The 19441-nt window shown below is 42.8% G+C and overlaps 1 protein-coding gene across 1 annotated transcript in view; it reads right to left on the bottom strand.

The window, feature by feature from the left end:
• Nucleotides 1-19441, bottom strand: part of LOC308048160 (sphingosine-1-phosphate transporter SPNS2-like) — a gene marked incomplete at both ends in the record, with an annotated part of 117274 nt that overhangs the window by 26580 nt on the left and 71253 nt on the right. Inside the window, 6 exons of the mRNA XM_080357099.1 lie at nucleotides 2455-2520; nucleotides 8992-9181; nucleotides 11063-11215; nucleotides 12346-12488; nucleotides 15017-15083; nucleotides 16959-17110. Coding sequence (XP_080213225.1) covers nucleotides 2455-2520; nucleotides 8992-9181; nucleotides 11063-11215; nucleotides 12346-12488; nucleotides 15017-15083; nucleotides 16959-17110 — 771 coding nt within the window. The remainder of the gene's footprint in view (nucleotides 1-2454; nucleotides 2521-8991; nucleotides 9182-11062; nucleotides 11216-12345; nucleotides 12489-15016; nucleotides 15084-16958; nucleotides 17111-19441) is intronic.

Raw genomic sequence — 19441 nt, 5'->3', positions numbered from 1 at the left:
TCCACACCTTTCTCTGGCGAGGACTTCTTCTAAAGCTGTCAAACATGGTTAGAGCCCTGGCTCTCACCTGCTGTCTGACTCAACATCCTCTCGAGCCCCTTGTGTCATACGGACGCACTTCAGACCATCTGTTTACGGGTTTGCATTGACCTACGTGGATGTTCACATTTATTTGTACAGCACTTTTACAGGTCTATTCATGCTGATAATGCATTAAGCTGGGCATTATATACGACACTCAGTTCTTTAGTCTAAACAGACAAGAGAACAGCTAGCTTAAGAGTTGGCATGAATTAGCAAAATCCAGTTTTTAACATGGTTTTAGGTTCTATCCTGTGTTTTGGAAATTGGAACTAAGAAATTATTTCCAACTATTTTAAGACATTTCTTATGGAGTTCTTTTGTGCTAAAGCAACATAAATAACCACAAATGCATCCCTACAAAATGCAACTGGATCTAGGATGCTGGGAAGACAGATGGCAAACCCTATAAAAGCTATTCGAAAGCTACAGGATACTGAAGTCATATTGAAATCGACACCAAAAAAATCTCAGCAATTAAAATGGGACAATGATGGCATCCTTAGTACAACAAAGTAGTTGGTAGAAAAATGTCTTGAGGCAGCACGGGTCTATTTTCAGCTCTCCCCCTGGCCAGATATTCTGGAGGACCTTGAATTTAATTAAGCACATCAGCTAATTCTGACCAGAGAGAGCTGGGAGCGCTCCTGGGAACACCACAGCCAAAGGCGGGATGGACAAGAACCTCTGGCAGGAGGCAGCAATGAGCAACTACAAATATTGTGCTACCATTTCTTCCTCAGCACAGCTGTCTGTAGACTGCACATCTGTCTAAGTGCTGAGATACCACTTAACGAAGGGCCACCCTGACCTCGGCACAAGCTGCAAACCCCGTGTAAGCTCAGAGCAACCACCGTTGGGCCCCTGCAGAGCTCTACCACCTGACGCCAAACTGGTACGAGGAATGAACCTCGGTAATTAAAAGCTATCTAATGCTACTGAAGGACACTGATCATTTTCGCTTCTCTGTGCTTTATTCACATCTGAGAGAAGTAGAATTAACAACCCCACATCCTAAAGTGTTCTCTGCACAAACGAGTTAAAGATTGAAAGTTCCTTAGGCAGCACAGTTATGGCAACTACAGAGCTACCGTAAAATACAGGGTGTTCCAAAGGGACAGACCGAATCACTGTATCTCTGCAACCACAAACCGCCCGTGAATGAAACTCTTGCCATGGGAAAGGGCAGGGCATAGAGTTTCAAATGATTTATAAAAGGTTGCTAAAACTGGATAACTCATTAAACCGTTTGTAAATTTTTGTGTAACACGTTGCCATCGTGAAATATACTGCTTTGAAAGCACACGCACCTTTTTGAAACACCCCGTGTAAACACAATCTTGAACTTAAATCATAAACAGAACCTAAGCAGAAGCTTCAAGTTCTTTGCTGAATCAATATCTCAACACCATTATCTTTACATCTAGGAATACTGAGCATGATTGTTTTCTCGTTGATATTTGCACAAGCAACAAATACCAGTCAAGGGAGTTTTCTATTGATGCCAGACTGATTATATTTTTAGTTCTGTCAACAAGCTGCCAAAAGACCTCGGGCAAGTCCTGTAATGGTTCTGTGCCCTAGTTTCTTTCTTTTTCACACAATAAGCAACAAGTAACCTCCCTCACAATAGGATTACAACATAGGGGATGTTTGATAGGCTCCGTAAGTCTCTGATGGAAGCATTACAAAATATGCGAGGTCCTCTAACAAACGTCCACACTATTTCATAGGAAACTCTGGCTGCTGAGGTCAGCTTGCTTATTTGAAAGACTTAAAGAGCTCTATGGTGGAGAAAGAATGGAAAATGAAGGACGTGAGGTGAAAAGTCGCTGACAGCTTCCTCCTGGACGAGGTGGATGCAGTCCAAAAACTCTTTATACTTTCTTTTCCTCTCTCCTCTCCCAGAGGTGGTTTTCTATTGTGCATGTGTTGAATGGGAGGTTTGCTGGAGCTCGGCCACAGGGAGAGGGACGTGGCTCCTTTGTGGTCAGAGGAGGGAGGGAGGGAAGGATTTCCTACCGCAGAACAAGGCCAAGTTATTGATAACAAAATCCACTAATGTGCTGACTATTAGGAAATGCTGGCTGATTTCTTTACATATGGAGTTTGCGCAAATAATTAAAATTTGGGAATTCAGTAATAGTGTTCCTTTTGGACATTTCCTCTTCCTGGTGCTCAGAAGAAAGGACAAGTATAATATTTTTGTGTTTTTCTCCCTCACTTTGCTTTTCAGCAAGTTAAAAAAAAGAAAAGATGATGCTAAAGTAGGGGCTACGAGGTATTTGGAAGAAATGGTGAATTCCAGGTTGTTCTTGCAAGCTGACAAACTGGCCACCAGAAGAGAAAGATGCTGTTCCAAAGTACACTCACCATTAGTATGTCTGCTGTGATGGCCCAGTTTGAAAACAGAAGAGTTTCTCCGATAAAAATGCAAATCTGTTGTAACAAAACACACAAAAAGGAGAAGATTTATTCACTTGACATTCAACGGAAAAATAACCTGTCACAAACCTTTCTTTGTTGCTTATTTGTCTCAACTCTACACAAAGGATTCTTTTGTACACAATACACTCCTGCTTACTGTTGTGGTTTATCCTGAATATCAGAAAATGATAGATTTTTATCAGAGCTATAGAGTGTTGGCCTGCAACTTCATTAGTGTAAACTGTTTATGATCTACAGAATAGCTAAATAAAAGGCTGACACATCTCGTAACAGAAGAACATGAGAAGCCAAGAGGAAGAGACAGCCCTGGGCTTTCAGACTGTAGTGGTTTAACCCCAGCTGGTAACCAAGCACCACGCAGCCACTCACTCACTCACTCCCCCCTCAGTGGGATGGGGGAGAGAATTGAAAAAAACCACATGGGTTGAGATAAATACAGTTTAACAGGATAGTAAATGAAGAAATTATTATAATAATAATAGCATATAGAAAACAAGTAATGTACAACGCAACTGCCCACCACCTGCTGACCGATGCCCCATCCATCCCCAAGCAGCCACATCGCCCAGCCAGCTTCGCCCCAGTTTATATACCGAGTATGACATCATATGACGCGAAATGTCCCTTTGGCCAGTTGGGATCAGTTGTCCTGGCTGTGCCCCCTACCAGCTTCTTGTGCACCCCCCAACTTCTCATTGCCAGGCCAGTATGAGGAGCTGAAAAGTCCTCGACTGCTCAGTAACAACTAAAACATCAGTGTAATATCAACATTACTCTTATTCTAAATCCAAATCTCAGCACTACAGCAGCCACTAGGAAGACAATTAGCTCTATCCCAGCTGAAACCAAGACATATACTTAAATAATTCTGTTCCAAGAAGCCACCTAGAAAAGGCAAGATGGCCACAAGTCCCCAAAACATAGTCATTTTCATCACTAGAAATCAAGTTATGTGTTAACATAACAAAGCCAAGCAGGGATTCAGAGTGGGAAACTTTTGTTGGAGGGAGGTAGGGGTAGAGGGGCTTGTTTTTCTTATTTTTAATCCAAATTGGTTCCGCAGTGCAGCTCACTGAATGGTTCTACAAACAGTTATAGCGGTTGAAGAACTGGAAATGATCAAGAAGAGAAACTAATTTAAGCTGACCTCATCATTAAATGTTCATCAAATTGAGTCCGATGGAGCAACAGTGACGTGGCTTCAGGAGGAACTCGCCTCCATCAAAAAGCTTTTTTCGCATATTTCAATCATGAACCTTTCCTTTTTTTGCTGTACGTTAACAATTCAGCAAAGAAATGTAGGTTCAACAGGATGAAAAAACAAGGACAGAAAATCTTCCACACACGTTTCCCTCTTCCTTTGTGTATTATGAAGAGCTACTTAAATAATTAGACTTGTAAAAACCAGCTCTCCCGTTCCCCAGCAGTAACAAGGCAAGCAGAACTCCTTTGATCTCCCCCAAAGGTTGCTTTTTGCCCAGCCAACCCATTTCTCTTTGTGGCATCTAGAGAGAAAACATTACTCCTGAAATCCCTATTGGCACTTGGAGATAACAGCTATGGAGATTTGGCTTCTGGTAATTGAAGATTCCCCTATTAATTGCCTTATGTTCAGTTTTTGTTACGTTGAATACGCTACAATTCATTAATGAGGCTACAATTCATTAATGAAGCAAAGACAGCAAGAAATACACAGTATACTTTTCTCTGAGGAAACATCCAGATGGATGTTGGTTTGTGGTGTTCTCGTCACGCTTTGATGGGCTCTGACAGTCACAGTCGCTGCCCCAGTCCCTGTTGCTGGCACAGGCGCAGTTTGGGGCGGGAGGGGGACGCCCAAGATTGGCCCCTATGGCTCTGATGTGACCCCCACAAGTGTCTTTCTGAGCTGAGCTGAGATTGCCTAAACCCCTCAGACCAGCATGTCACCGCCAGGAATAGTTTTTGCTTTATTTAGCAAGTCTTATGCATTAAGCTACAGAAAGTTTCCTCTATTTGTTTCTAAAATTGTCTTTGTTTCCCACACATTCTCCCTCCCTATCCCCTCTTTTTGCGACTGGATCTGCTTCCTCTGTGGTGGTGTCTGAGCCAGTCATTGTGGCCCAGCTGGTCAGCTAGGAAATCTCTTTCCATTTTCCCACTGCCCATTGGTCCGCCTTGAACTTGGCTCTCACTGGAGACGACAACGGCTGAGCTGAGAAACACAGATCTAACAAATCAAAGTGCTGACAGGAGGAGAAGCCACATGTCACATAGCCCCAGGTGGGCTCTCAGGACCTGCTCAGAAATCCACCCCACTACAGCTTTGCAGCTGCTGTTGCTGAGGTTCTGCAGCTGAAGAGGTTAAACAGAGCTTGGAAAAGATGCAATCACACTTCTGAATGCAGCATCGCTATGCCCTGCTTCTTCACACAGCAATGCAAGCAGGCAACTGCTTGCCTTCAGGTTATATAAATTATCGACCCGCACACACATATGAATTGTTGCACGCAGCAAGTAAAGCTTGCCTCCTTCTGCAGGAACTCAGTGCAAGTCTTATAAATAAATCACTGAACTTCAGGGTGCATCACTTCTGAATTGTTGAATGTGTCTCAGCCATGAAACACGTGCTTAATATGTGGATACTGGTGAAAGGGGAAAGAGGAACAAGAGGAAGATCAAAAAGTAGGACAAAAGATACAGACATTAAAAAAAGCCCGTCCTTCAGCTGCTAATGGGGATTTATAAAAATGAGTTCATCCGCTACAACGGGCGCATGAGGATAAGCGGCGTTTCTGCTGGAGAGACTCGAGGGATGCTCACTGCAAATAGGGCAGCCTCCAGAACAGATCAATAGCTCCTGAACCCGTCACGGGTTTGACTCCTCACGCACTTTTTGAAGCCTCATTTTACACTGAGATTTCAGCTCTAGAGATATATCCTCTTCTGAATCCAGCTGTGTTGTATAATATGTCACCGTCTCCATTTGGCGTCCAGCGGCTCATCTGTGATGAGCTGATAGAAGTTATGTCTCCCTCAGGACTTCTGTTTACGTGATCAGTTCACAAATTCTGATTCCCAAATATGTTCAGCAGTTTCAGTGCGGTCACAGCAGCAGCTCTCACAGCAAGATCTAAGCAGGTTATAAACTCCTTCCATGGCTATTTGCAAAGTCCATATCTGTCTCCATCTTCATTATCTGTGTTTCTCTCTGAAATGGTGGGCAAGACTCCCATATGTGCTCTTGAATTTGAAGCAAGTCTGAGTCCATCTCAGCGTTGGGCAATATCCATGCCTCAGAAGAAGGAAAGTCACCAACACCATGAGAACAGAAAAACCCCAGAGTTAAGCCTGAGTTGCTGTAAAAGCTCTACGGCAAGGTTCTACCCCGGGACTTGCTGTTTCTGCAAGATCATAAAGTGCCTTTGAGGAATTGAAATAGATGTTGAAATTGAGGTACAACAGGAACTTGGAACAGTGTCAAAAGGAAGGCAAAGCAAAGCAAAGCATCTCTCTCCAGTCATTTGGAAATCTAAACTAGTCTAAAATCTGCTGTTGAAATGTCTGAGTAGTGTGATACAATGGTGCCACACAGCTAATGGCTTTCAAGAGACAGGTTTAAAAACCAACATTTCAAAGAGTACATATTTCAGAAAGAGTGGGACCTAAAGATATGCCAATTGCTGTTTTAAGGAGCTGGATTAGAACACACAAATCCACACGCTGCTAGGAACACAGAATAAGAACCAACTGGACTATATAGGCAAGCAAGATAGTAAAAGACAGAAATACAAGTGTCTGGGCAGCTAAGTGATAGAGAATTCTGCTTGATTCCACCTTGCAGCCACTTCTACTACTGCCAATAATTTACTGGATCAGTATGAAAAGACTGGAGGGAAAAAAGAAATCTGTCTATCTGCTCCAGGTAGGAGTGGCTGCTACAGAACCGGAATAGCAGCTGCCCTTGGGGACCCAAACCACCCGCAAGACAGGACCAAGCCGGGGAGGAAGACGTACAAATGATCAGGGGAGGAAGAAAGCAGACAGCAGACAATCAATTTTACTGTATTCTTTCCAGAGCAAGCTATTAAAATGGATTTTGAGATAAGGAAGGTAACCTAGTTCATCATGCTGTCCACTCAATGTAGCTTTTCCAACTCCAGAGTCAAAGAACAGTCTCTCCTTCATTTTGGACCAATGAGACTTAAAACAGAGGCTAATGAGAAACTACACCATGCGGCCTTGCAAAACAGGTCTCCTAGTGAAAGCAAAGGGAATTCAACACTCTGGAAGCCTGTAAGATTGCAATAGCATTGAATAGCATGGAAAAACAAGGGCTCATTTGCTTGAAACTTGCCTTGAAAAGTCAATTCGACTGACACATAGCACCACCATGACAATACCTGGTGTTATGAGACACTGGTAGCTCCAACACAGACCTGTTCCCTCAGTGGGGTTCACATCTGTAACACCAAACAGCAAACACAGCAGGTGCTGTGCTCTCGTTTCCTGTTTATATTAATCTATAGTGGATGGCTTGGCCACAGATGATCTAACTCCAGGTGATGTACAAACATTAATGATCTAAGCTACTCTGACCCTTTGTAAATTAATAATCCCAATTTTTGCAGAGGCAAACCAAAGTTATTTAACTTGCCCAGTGTCACAAGTAAACCTGTTAAAGAGAGTTCAGATCTCTGATTCCCCAATCAGCACAGGAACTAGATTCTTATCTGCTTTCTATGCATCAGGTTTCCCTAGGCAGATATAGGGTATTCAGGGCTACAGAGAGGCAGTGTTACCTCCTCCTAACAGCATCAGCAAATAGGCTTATATTCCTCACATCCCCTCCATCTGCAGATATAACTTCCTTTACAAATCATTGACTCTTTATGAGATTTACTGCTCATGCATTATAAAATAAATAGCTTCTAAGACTGGTTAAATAATACCATTGATATTTATATATTTGCACAATGCAGAACAGCCACGTGGCTACATAAAAGAAAAAAAACTAAGCAAAAAAAGATGACAATGAGACCAATAACCACCTTTAGCTGCAATATTTTTGAAAACAGTATTTCCAGCTTAGAAAGGGAGGACTTTCTGCATAAAGAGACTACACACCACACACGAACATGTCTGTCATTGGGTCCGAGAAAGGAGAAAATCACAGGGCTGGCTGCACAGAGAGGTGGAGGGAGGGACGGGCGGAGGGATGTGACAGATCTTGTCACTCGGAGCCCATGAAAGGAGGGTTAATGCTTGGCTGACCATTACCACCCTCTTACAGGCGGTCCGAGGTGATCGTTTTTCTGCTGATCGCTAATCAAAGGTTACTTCTAGACCATGCCACAAACCGGAGGAGCGAATCTCCTTCTGACAGCTTCTAAATAGCCCCAGTAGGCATTGTTGGTTCTGTCTTCATGTTTTAAAATTCTCAATCTTTCTTCTTGTGCTTCCCCGTAACAATGAAATATGAGCATTGAAATACTCAGAAAATAACCACAGCTCGGCTAGTGCTGGAAATACAGAGAAACTAGGAACTGCGAGAGAGTGGCTGGTTGCTTAATGGTAAATGAATTCTTCTTTCTGGTTGGAGTGTGCAGCGTAGCGTGTAAGTGAGGGTGGGCTTTCACAAACCATCCCACTACTCCAACCATCTCACGCTTTCCCTCAAAAACTTCTCCCAGGTCCCAGGCTTCTCTTTACTATTATTATTACTATTTCAATACATTGAAAGAGAACCTGGGACCTGTTCGCTGTACTGGATTTCCACTCTAGTGAAAGCAAGATTCTAGCCCGAGGCTGGATTATTACACTTGAGTTTTTAATTTGTCTGGATCTATTCGATGCCTTTTTATATATTTAAACTATAAACACTCTGGGAGAGGCTATATTTTAATCTACATTTGCGCAGTATTGTGGTTCCTGGGCTATGATGAGGACTTTCAGGTGCTATGGTAATACAGATAACAACAAACTGAAATTACACGGTAATTACTATCGGTCTGCAGCAATCTACCTAGTTATGGAAATTAATAACACTTATCACAAGTAGCCAAGAGCTTGCCCACAGACAAGTCATACTGTAATTATAATTTGGTACCACTGCAGCTACAATACCCTTATTGTAAAGGAAGGAGACAATTTTCCTGTACCAAAACATTAGGCAAGAGCAACAGAGGTATGGATAGAGGTATACATAGAACAACCCAAAGGCCCAGAACTGTAGGTTTCCATGCATGCGCTAAACCCTCAGCTCTAAATTCTGATGACAATTAGGGAGAAGGGACAATCAGTTGAGATATAATTTTCCCTTCAGGCACATCTAGATAGCACCAAAATGCCAAGAGGCAAAATGAAGGGGAAGAACGAGACCAACATCTCAGGTTTGCTGCAGGAGAGAATGCACAGGGTGTTCTAAGGAGTTTGGTAGAGAGGGAACAAGTGAGACGGGCAGATGCAAAGGATTATACTCACATAGGCTCCCACAATGCTGCTCTTGGCAGCGACGAAGATGAGGCAGATGAAGATGGCCGAGCCAAGCATGCCAACAGCACAGACAAGCGGATCAGCTCGCTGGGTTTTTAACCGGCACCATTTGGTAGCTCCAGCCCCTGTGATTACACCCAGGAAACCAGTGAAGCATGTGATTGCTCCGAAGATCAAGCTATTGAAAAGAAACAAGAAAAAAAGAGACAGTTATTTTTTCTGGAGGTTTTCCCAAAAATGGACATGGTCTTTGAACACATTATTAGGGTAAACTGACTAATGGAAATCTGCACATTGGCTTTGCAAGTTCAAAATAAAACAAACAAGCTCCCTGCTGACTGCCTGAGATTTTAGCACCCTTTCCTTGAAATTAAGAAAAAACCAACAGATGAAATTCAGCCGTTTACACAGGCATTGATCAATACGCAAAGATGTGCAAAGGACTCATATTGCTTCTTTGTGTGATACTGAGCGACCTGTAAAGTGCATAGTATAGCTAATTATGTATGTACAAAACAAACTGCACACTGATAATCTAAGGGGAAATCATGGACAGAGCAGGCACTAGGAAGCTTAAGGGAAAGGAAACCTAACAAGACTCTACATACCAGTGACTTTTAACATCTTTCTAACTCCTTTCAGACCACTTCAGAAAGCCTGATTAGGTTATTTTGCTGTTCTGTTACACATTTGAAATATGTTAACTACATTTAAGGAGCCAGGATGTGTTAAGGATTCTCTGTATTGCATGTGCAGGACTTGGGCTACAGAGTCTTTGGTAAGTACATTACAGCAGCTCCAGGGCAGCTCAAAATACAGGTGTCATCAAGGCGTGAAACGTTTCTCTGTGTGAACGGCAGATGGGCAGTCTGACTGGAGCTCTGTTTTCTTCTCACTGCATTTCTGCAGAACAGACCGCGGCCGCCTGCTGGGCGCTGCAGTTGATGGGACTCCAAACCACTAAGTAGTTTACTTGAGATGGGATTGTGTCAGCTAGAGCAAGGAGGTTTCTCTAATATTACTTTTCCCTCACAAGCTAAAAAGCAAAAGAGTTCACAAAAGGCAGTTTTTCGCATCTTTTATTCACCTGGAGAAATGCTTTTTTAGCATTTCAAGTTTTGTGCCATTCACAGTAAAGCACAAAACAATGAATTACTTCTCATAGCTTATGTCCTGCAAGTGATATAACTGAGACTGGAAAACCACACTACTGTCTAACATCAAGCAATCCAGGCCAAAGTGTCCCAGATGTCTGCAACAATCTTCAGCACAACTCAGCACACACAGCAGTGTATGGAGCAATCAAACAGCGAGGTCCTCCCTCACAGAGAAACAAAAGTTTTCAGGGTCAGTCCCTGCATCCTTGAGGGGAATCGGTCCAGCCTCTGAATTACAGCCACGATTGTGGCTACCCAACCTGCCAGCTTATTCTGCTGCTACCACACAAAAGTATGGGCCTCAAGAAACCATAGCAGCATAAAATGTTCTGAGTTGGAAGGGACCAACAAGGCTCACTGAGTCCAACTCCTGTCCCTGTACAGGACACCCCACAGTTCACACCGTGTGTCTGAGGACCTTGTCCAGTCTCTTCTTGAACACTGTCAGGTGGAGGCCGTGACACTTCCCTGGGGAGCCTGTTCCAGTGTCCAGCATCTCTGGTGAAGGTGAAGAACCTTTTCCTCATGTCCAGCCTAAATCTCCCCTGGCACATCTTCCTGCCATTGCCTCGGGTTCTATCAATGGTCAACAAAATTCTCAGCTCTCTCATCATCCTCTGAGGCAAAGAAAACAGTCTCTTTTCTAATTCTGAACTATATCCTGGGAACTAAGAGAGAGCTGAGGTCATCACTTCTCCATTGGTTTGACTTCATGCAATGAAGAAAAGAAGAGAAATAAAACCTAGTTTACAATCCCAGCATTTCCTATCATTGTTGCAAAGACCTAGAGGAAATTACTGACATTCTAGTAACTTGACTCCATGGGACTTGCCTGTTTCCTCTGGTAAATAAGCCCCCACTCCCTTTTCCCCCTCTTTAAAGCAGCAGAGTATGAATCTCACCTATCTTTGGTGCCGCAGGGCTGTGAGCTGCAGGTCTCCGCTGTCTTCTGCACGACTTGTGCTCTGTGAAGGTAGAGAGGGATCCACATGCCAAGCGCTCCTGTGGCAAAGGAGACGGCTGAGGTGGCCAACGATGAGAACACGTAGCTGCGGCTGTGGAGACACAAGAGGCAAAACCAAGAGAAGGTTTAGTGACAAAAGTGAAAGAGCAGGAGCCAGCGCTACAGTGACATAACACAGTGTTGGCCCATATAGCCCTTTGCCAAAGGGCAGAGCTCATACAAGGTACAAAGCGATGGAGAATAAGAGGCATGGAATATTTCTTCATATAGGATGTTCCATTGATAATAATGTTTTCAGAGGTGCTTCAAAGAGATAATTTTACGTGGGACCATTTTGGAAAATCAGTACTTAGTCACAAAGACATGGTGTGTGAGTTACAGGGCTATAATATCTGTAATATTACTTATTTAACTGGGTGACCAGTTTAACCTTTCCTTCCCTGTCCATGCCATATGATTACTGCTTGGATAAACTAACAAAAAAGTAAAGTAGAAATATTGATAAATTAACCATCATCAGTTTTCATAGTCCTTCAATACTGGATGATAATACCAGGAGGCATTTTATCCAGCAGTTCTAAAAATGACGGACACCACAAGTATCTCATCAGAACTCTGACGTAACACTGAATTCACAAGTGCAAGTTCTTGCACATTCACAGTCAAGCTTTCTGGAAGCAAGTGCAGGTACTTAAACACTTGTAAGCACGTGATCTTTTATGCACATATACAAGCACCCAAGCACAGTCAGTGCTCGTGCATTCGGTCACGTGTGCTTTTATAAACATATACATTTAAACTTGCCATGCAGTGCAAACTTTTGTGTATTTTCTCTTTTTAACCTCAGCAGAGTTGCTCTTTCAAGGTAGAAAAAGGATCTAAGAGCCTGAACAACAGTGGCACAACAATTAATACAAGAATAGCAATTTCTACACTTTAAAAGCCTTGATTTGTCTGAAGTATGAGCCAAACAAAGCAGACTCTCTCTTAGATCTCAATCTTGTAAAGGTTAGAGGAAAACCTGGAATCCATTACTGTCTCTGCAGTCAATACCTCATGAAAACCTAACTGTGATTTTCTTTCCTATGTCCACAGACTAAGCTTCCTGCAACTCCCTGCGTGTCGTCTTGTTCCAGTCTCACAGTGCTAAGAAGTACAGGTCATTGCATGTTCCACTTAAGCATCAGAGGCCAAGCATGCTTTTTACTAGAGTGCTCTTACTTCCTAATCAGGGCTTTCATGTCCCTTAGCCATGAGGTGCGTGCCTTCAGCTGTCCCCCAAGCTGTTCAACATTGCCTCTTTTAGCAGCAGGTACAAATATCAAGATGAGTGTCCCTGTTATCATTCCCAGGAGTGGAGATACCTGTAAAAAAGGAACAGGGAATTAGCACAGGAGCCAGCAGGGTTTGCTTTGACTCTTCAGTAAGAAGCAGATACGTTAGTTGCGTTTCAGCAACTCAATTCTTTACAGCCAGGCAGAGCACACTGAGGCATCTGCTCTTCCTTCCTCCCTGTCATTCCCTGGACTCTCTTATCTCACCCTGGAACAGCAGCTTTGAGAACACTCTGATTAAGGCAGTCCACTTCTTTGTGTTATCGAAGCACCAAGATTCATCTAAACATGATTCTTCAGTGAAAGCTACTCCCAGCTGGGCTGAGAGAACAACCGGTTTCTGGGAGAGCACAGGAGCCTTTTAAGGGTTATGAGGCCACGTGAAAGATTTCTGGATGGCTTTGAAAATCTTTGTTTGACACGCATCCCTCTCCCAGCTAACACACAATGGCTTTCCATCTCCAGGCAGGTTCCTTGGATTACCTCAGTGTACAGCAGACCAAGAAACCTTGAAAATTCAGGCTGGAAAATGACATGTTCAAGGGTTAGGCTTCCCAGTTTCCGATCCTTTCTCCCACACATGAGACAAAAGTACAAAGATCCTACAGTGTTTTGCAAGCTACAAACGTGATTCTTATTTTGACACTGAAATTCCATCATTGTCAGAATGGAAACTAGCACCATTAGGAAATAGGAACATGGATTTTCACTGACCTATCGTCTCTTCTATATGTGCTATTTTAAAAATAAATTCCTGTTCCAAAAAAAAATATGCTTCCACTAATAACCTGAGAAAGGCCTTTACACATAGAGCAGTGTTTCATGTCCGAAGATGACAAACCCAGAATTCTTCTAAGCAAAGAGAGAAAAGACAAAAGTATTTCAGAACTGGAAAGTCAGGAAGTCCATCATTCAGGGATAAATAAGCCTGATACAGAATGCTTACTACAGTTCACCACAAGACACAGCACTGGTAAGAAAAATGGAAGTGCTGTTTTTTAATAGGGTCATATAATTTAAAGTCTCTTTGATTTTTATCTAAAGGCTTAATCCTCCAACAGGACAATATCCATTGATATGCAGTAATGCTCCAATGAAACAATGATGTGACTGTCCTTCTGTGTTCTTCATTCCACAGAAGTACAGATTATTCCTGACCTCCCACGGACAGCAGGAGATCACAGAGGGAAGCATCACCTCGGGGAATCTTTCACATCTTGCAGGAGCACAATAATTGCCACGGGGATGGAGGCTGCTTTACACTGATGTCTGGAAGCTTTCAACATGTGCTGTTTGACTACAAAAACCAAGCAATGCTGTTCAAAGCAACCATCAGAGGAGTGTGCGGCTTGTCAGATTCCCCACAATTTCACACAGGCAGGGAATCAGGCATCGATGTATCATTTAGAGTGGAAATCACAACCTCATAAAGGGTACAGACTTGCAGATAGCCTGGATTTATCAGGATAACTACGGAGTCTTCATCAACAGAGAAAGATCCTAGTGAGGAGTTTTTCACAGAAATTAACCATTTGAGTTTTACAGATAGAAACACAAGAGTTCTCCAATGTGTCAACCTCATTAAAGGCCACTGAGGAGGGACCTTGGGGTTTCCTCATGCTGGCTTCTGCTCAAAAGCTAATTTTACCTTTAAAGTCTTTCTGCTAGTGAACAAGGTGGCCATCCTCTTGGTGTGAAGCTGTAGGCTATTCAACATTCACCACAGGTTCACAGCTGGAAACGTGTCTCTGCTCTCCCAGCTGCAGATGAACCGTTCATGGTGATTTTCCTGGCTTTGCTTACCCTTGCTGGCCAGGGAGGGAACAGAAGGGCACACTTGCCTGAGGTGGGAACCCATGTGTTTCATCACCTGCCGTTATAAATGGTGTTGGCCTGAGCTTCGTGAAATTCTTTCTCTTCATGAAGTGCCAGAGACAGAGAATGCACCTCACGGGGGCTCGTGCCACCATACGGCCAAAGGTCAGAAAACAGTTCTGCTGGGCCGCTTCCTCTCAGCACTTTCAAGGCATCTTTGTGCGCGGGATCCGCTTGTGCCTATGTGATTGGAGTGTATTATCTTTTCAACACATTTATCAAGGTCTCAAGAGGTTAAAATAGAAGGAAATAGACTGTCTCAGGGCAGAAAAACAAGCGGAAACTGGAACAAAGTGTTTTTTCCTCAAAGCAGGAAGCCATTCTCGGAGTTTCTTGACAGCAGGGGACTGAAAGACTGTGGAGTTGATTTAAGGCCAATGTGTCGTCTTCCCATCCTCATCAAGAAATCATGGTTGACTGATAATAAAGTGATTGGAAAATTCTTGCTCCCAGGCAGGAAAAAAAACAAGCACAATGAGCCAAAACCACATACCTTTCCCATTTGCTTAGAGAATGTATCTGCTATGCACTTCATATCCACAAAGGCAATTTCCAATCCTTTACCTTCTATCTAATATATATATATATATATAAAATAACAGGTTGAGTAATTGTGATAGAATTCTTCCTAATGCTGATCAACTGATGCAGCTGTTATTAAGATGTTACGAAGAGTGGCTCACCCGCAATGCCCAGTGCCAATCTCCAGCAACCTGCTTCACGCTTGAGCCGGTGATGTATCCCAAGCCACTGCAAGGAATACGAACACAAGAGTCAGCCAGAGCGGCACAATCACAGCTGTTCTTAAACCAACATTTTAAAAGTCACAATGAATTTTATGTCCTAGGCTCTCTTCTCCTGCAGGAAGAAACATGGAGGGTGAAGCTGGTGGTGGCTAATGTGTAACTCTTCCCAGCACTGTTGATCTAAAAGTGCTCAAATCTGATGGAAATTTGGACGCTGATCTCAAGTTTATAGCTGACCTTTCAATTTATAGCAGATGGAAACAAAAGCCTCAAAAATAATTTATTTCCCAATTCAATTTCTACATCAGGCCTTTCTGTGCACTAATAGGGATACTTAACAATTTTACGTTCACGCTCCCAGTTTAGAAGTGCCCTTCAAGGACACACCATATTCCATCATTAATTTTTTTCTTGCCATTTAATAGTACTTGCTTCTAATTGCCCATGAAGAGATCATTTTCCATGAGCTTGTTAGAAAAAAAGAGAACAATATGCAAGACAGTCTGATTGAAGAACATCAGATCTGAAGCTTGGAAGTCCCTTCTGAAGATAAAGGAGCAACAGGACCATGGATCTAAACCTCTGTTGGATATTGAGATAATGAAGTTCCAGAATCAAACCCAACAGGATGAGTATTTGTCATCTCTTGCTAGTTCACTGAATTCTCTGTAAATACTGGGCGTCCTTGACCCTCTTGGGAAGTTGTTCTTTTCTCCAGTTAAGGACTTTGCGATCTCTTTTTCCTTAAGAGCAAATGGACATTTGTGCATTTTATCTCAAGGATAAGTGCTCTAATTTGTAAAACACAGCACTCTAAACCAGAAGTTTTTCCCTGAGCTGGGAAGGATTCAACTGCTGCCCAGTTTTCTCTGCTGGAAACGAATCCACTTGTGCACAGGATGTTGTCCAACTCTGGGAATCAGCATGCAAACTATGTGAACCCACCCCGTCTACAACCTCACAATAGAGGGTCAGCCATTATTTAAAGAATTTTTTAAAATAATAATAAAAGAAAATCACAGATTCCCTCCTGTCCTGACAATCAGATATTGCATTGGGCTGATAAGGGAACTCAATTGAAAGAAAGCGTCAGAGGAAATAACTACTCCACATCGGAGTCTGTCTATTGCTTTCGTGAGGCATCCATGGGCTTGGCTCTAAGTTAAGACTGAGTGTGAATGCTCATTACAGTTTCTTTCTTCGCGATTTCTTCTAATTGCTGTTTCAGTGGCAATAGCACTCAAATGGACTGGCCACTGCTATTGCAACTACCGAATCATCTCAGATTGGCTCAGACACATTTTCCAAGCTGAGTCAGACTGGCCAAATTCCAGGTTGGGCAGAATTTGAGCTTAAAGTATTTTTAAAAGGACAAATTTCAAGTTGTCTATGTTGTAGAATATAATTCTCTTGAAACCTCTGATAACTGGACTGTCACATAGGCAGGAACCCAGTCACTCACTTCTGAAAACTCAGCCCACTGTCTTAAAAGATCTTGGTTTCACAGTAATCTAAAAGACATTGGCTAAAGAAGGCCCAGAAGTCAAATGAATCGAAGCAAGGATTCAGAGAACCAATATAACATTATTCAAAATGAGTTTAATTTAATAACGCTAAAAAAAAGAGTCAGCTAAAATATTTTTATTCCATTTCCACCTCAGTGCTGTAAAAAATAGTAAAATCTGTCCCACTAATTCCCAGAAGTCACATGAACCGGGGCTAGAAAAAGAACCCAATTCCTGCAACTAATTAGTCACTAATCACAATATCTTCCTGTCTAAACCAAAGACAGAAGAACTATCATCATTAGCAACTTAAGATCTGTGTGAGCTTACTTGGGAAACCAAAAGCAGATGAGAGCAGCAGTTATGTCACTTACCTGCCAAGAGGAATTGCAAAGTAGAAAACAGACAGCATGAGGGTCCTCGTGTTTTTGGTGAAAAGGTCTCCTATGATGGTTGGTGCAATAGTGGAGTAACTTGCTTCGCCGATGCCAACCAGGCCTCGGGAGAGCACAAGCAGCCAGAAATACTGAGAAAAGAAAGAGAACACCTTAGCAGGTCTCCCCTTGTCTTTTTGAATTCAGGATGAACAGTAGAAGGGGCATAAATAGGGAAAGATAAACCCATGTGGGTGGAAAGTGACCCCCTTGTATGCATTTATTTTTTAAAACCTCAGGCTCTTTTCCTGTGTCTCTTTCTGGAGAAGGAGAATATTTTTTGTGAAGATTTATAGGCATGAAAGAAAAGTAATAATAATAATACATGTTTACCCAGTGACACTCCAGAGATCCCCTAAGGCAGCAGAAGACCCGTGGTTTATTCTCAGGAGGCAGCTTGCTCTTGTTAAACCCAAGTGGAACGTGGAAGGTTTGGGGAGGTGGGTGAGTGTTATGAGTCTTGCACTGGGATCCCAAAAAATCAATAACAACCCCAACTTCCCCAGCCTGCCAGAGGACAAGTTACGACTGGTGAGATCCTAAAGGCTCTTCAAAGCCGTGAAAGAACTGAACCTGCAATCTCCCAAAGTTTTTTTCCTTCATTAGAAGCTACGGAAGAAGGGAAGTCTGCTCACAGGTGCTAAGCACCTATCGCACTCCATTTTCCACAAATAAAAGCAGGAATCTCCCCTTCGCAGCAGGAAAGCAGAGTAATTCAACACTGAACACTTTGGAAAAACCTCAGGAGAATTACGTGCCCTTCTGAGTAAAAGGCAACCCAAGAGAACGCGGAGATGGACTCAACGTTCAGCACAACACAGCCTCAAATGGACAAAAGGGATTGTTCATCTGATAGAATTCTCTTCATGGCCCATTTCCTTGTTTCCGTAAACTGCAAGGACCTGATTTTCAAGCCAATCTCTTTCACTATACTTGCAGTTTTCTAGGTGCTGTGTGTGAAGGCATAAGGCACAACACTTTGATGCCTAAATATCTGATATATACGCACAGTCAAGTTCTCAGACATCCAAGCAGCCTGAGCTACACCCAGAAGTAATTGCAGGTCCAGAAATTAAACAGTCAACTGCAGAAAAACTGTAAGCACAGGGCAATCTATTTCTACAAATCTAACCTCTACAAATTCTCAATTTACTGTTACTATTCTACGGCTCATTTGTGAGGAAACCAGCAGGGATTATGATATGCCCTTAAACATGAAAGCGCTTTGAGAACAACTAGCAATTACTGATTCCCTTTCTACAGATGGGGAGCAGTGGAGTTACAGGGCAGCGACTTCGTGCCCTACAGCAAAGCTCAGCCGGAGCACAGGGCTCTCGTTCTCAAACAGGGGAATGCCGGGCAGCCGTCAAGCCACGTGCGTCCATCATAAATACATCCATCAGCAGACAAAAATCTACCAGTGACACGTTTTCACTGTTGTCCTTGCTCTAACCCCCTGGTTGAAAGGAATTTCTTGATGATTCCTATAGTAGCTCAAAACACTTTTGCACACTCTTCAATTCCTCTTATTTTGACGTAAATTCTGCATCAATGCCTATTTTCTGAGTGTATACAAAGTTCCCGCTTTGCTGGCATGGCATTTGCAGAGCTGCAATCATTCATACATCTCCCATAAGCTGCACATCCACACCAGCCACACGTGGGTGTTTGCAGAAAGGGCAATACTGTGACTCACGCTTCTTAATTTCTGCCAATTACCCAACGCTGAACCACCCCACTGCAGAAATATGCTGACAATCATTGGCGCACAGGTAACCAATGCATTTGGAATGAGCAACAGTATTTATAACATGCTGAACGACTTAGTCACGCAGAATTAGAGAGCAGGGGAACTAGAGGCTGATTTTGGTTTCTTAAGAAGTTCCGATCTGATTCACAGAGAGGGTGACGGGTAAAATAGTCACCTGCCAGACCTGGAGTGAGTATGTAGACAGCGCTTGGTACACCTGTAGAATGACAAGTTTGCAAATGCACTGGATGTTCCTCAAATCTGAAATACCTACACAAAAATGACTCAAGTTTGTGCTCACCCGCCAGTATCACTCGCAGTGAATGCACTGGATAGGAATTTCTCCCCAGTAATGCTGTTGAAGGCTCCTCTTCCTCGTGTAAAGCAGGAAAACTGTACAAAGTTTTCCTGTTGTGGTGAAGTGTGACTCAGTTCCATCAATACCATTGAATCAGAGTCTCAATACAATGAAATCATCTGCAACAAGTAACATGTTCATTCTTCTCCCCGACTCCTCCTCCCTGGTTATCCCATGCTTCCACACTTCAAATATCTCTTTAATATCTAATCTATGTTCCCTGAAGCAGCGGTATCCAAATTTACGTAATGAGATTCTGACTTCAGTTGGCAATAAAAGGTGTCTTATAAAAAAAGCATAAGCTACACAAAGACA

The sequence above is a fragment of the Nesoenas mayeri genome (assembly GCF_963082525.1).
Source record: "Nesoenas mayeri genome assembly, chromosome: 20".
Taxonomy (NCBI): Eukaryota; Metazoa; Chordata; class Aves; order Columbiformes; family Columbidae; genus Nesoenas; species Nesoenas mayeri.
Note: the sequence above shows the minus strand (reverse complement) of the source record. Positions and strands in the feature narration are given on the sequence as shown.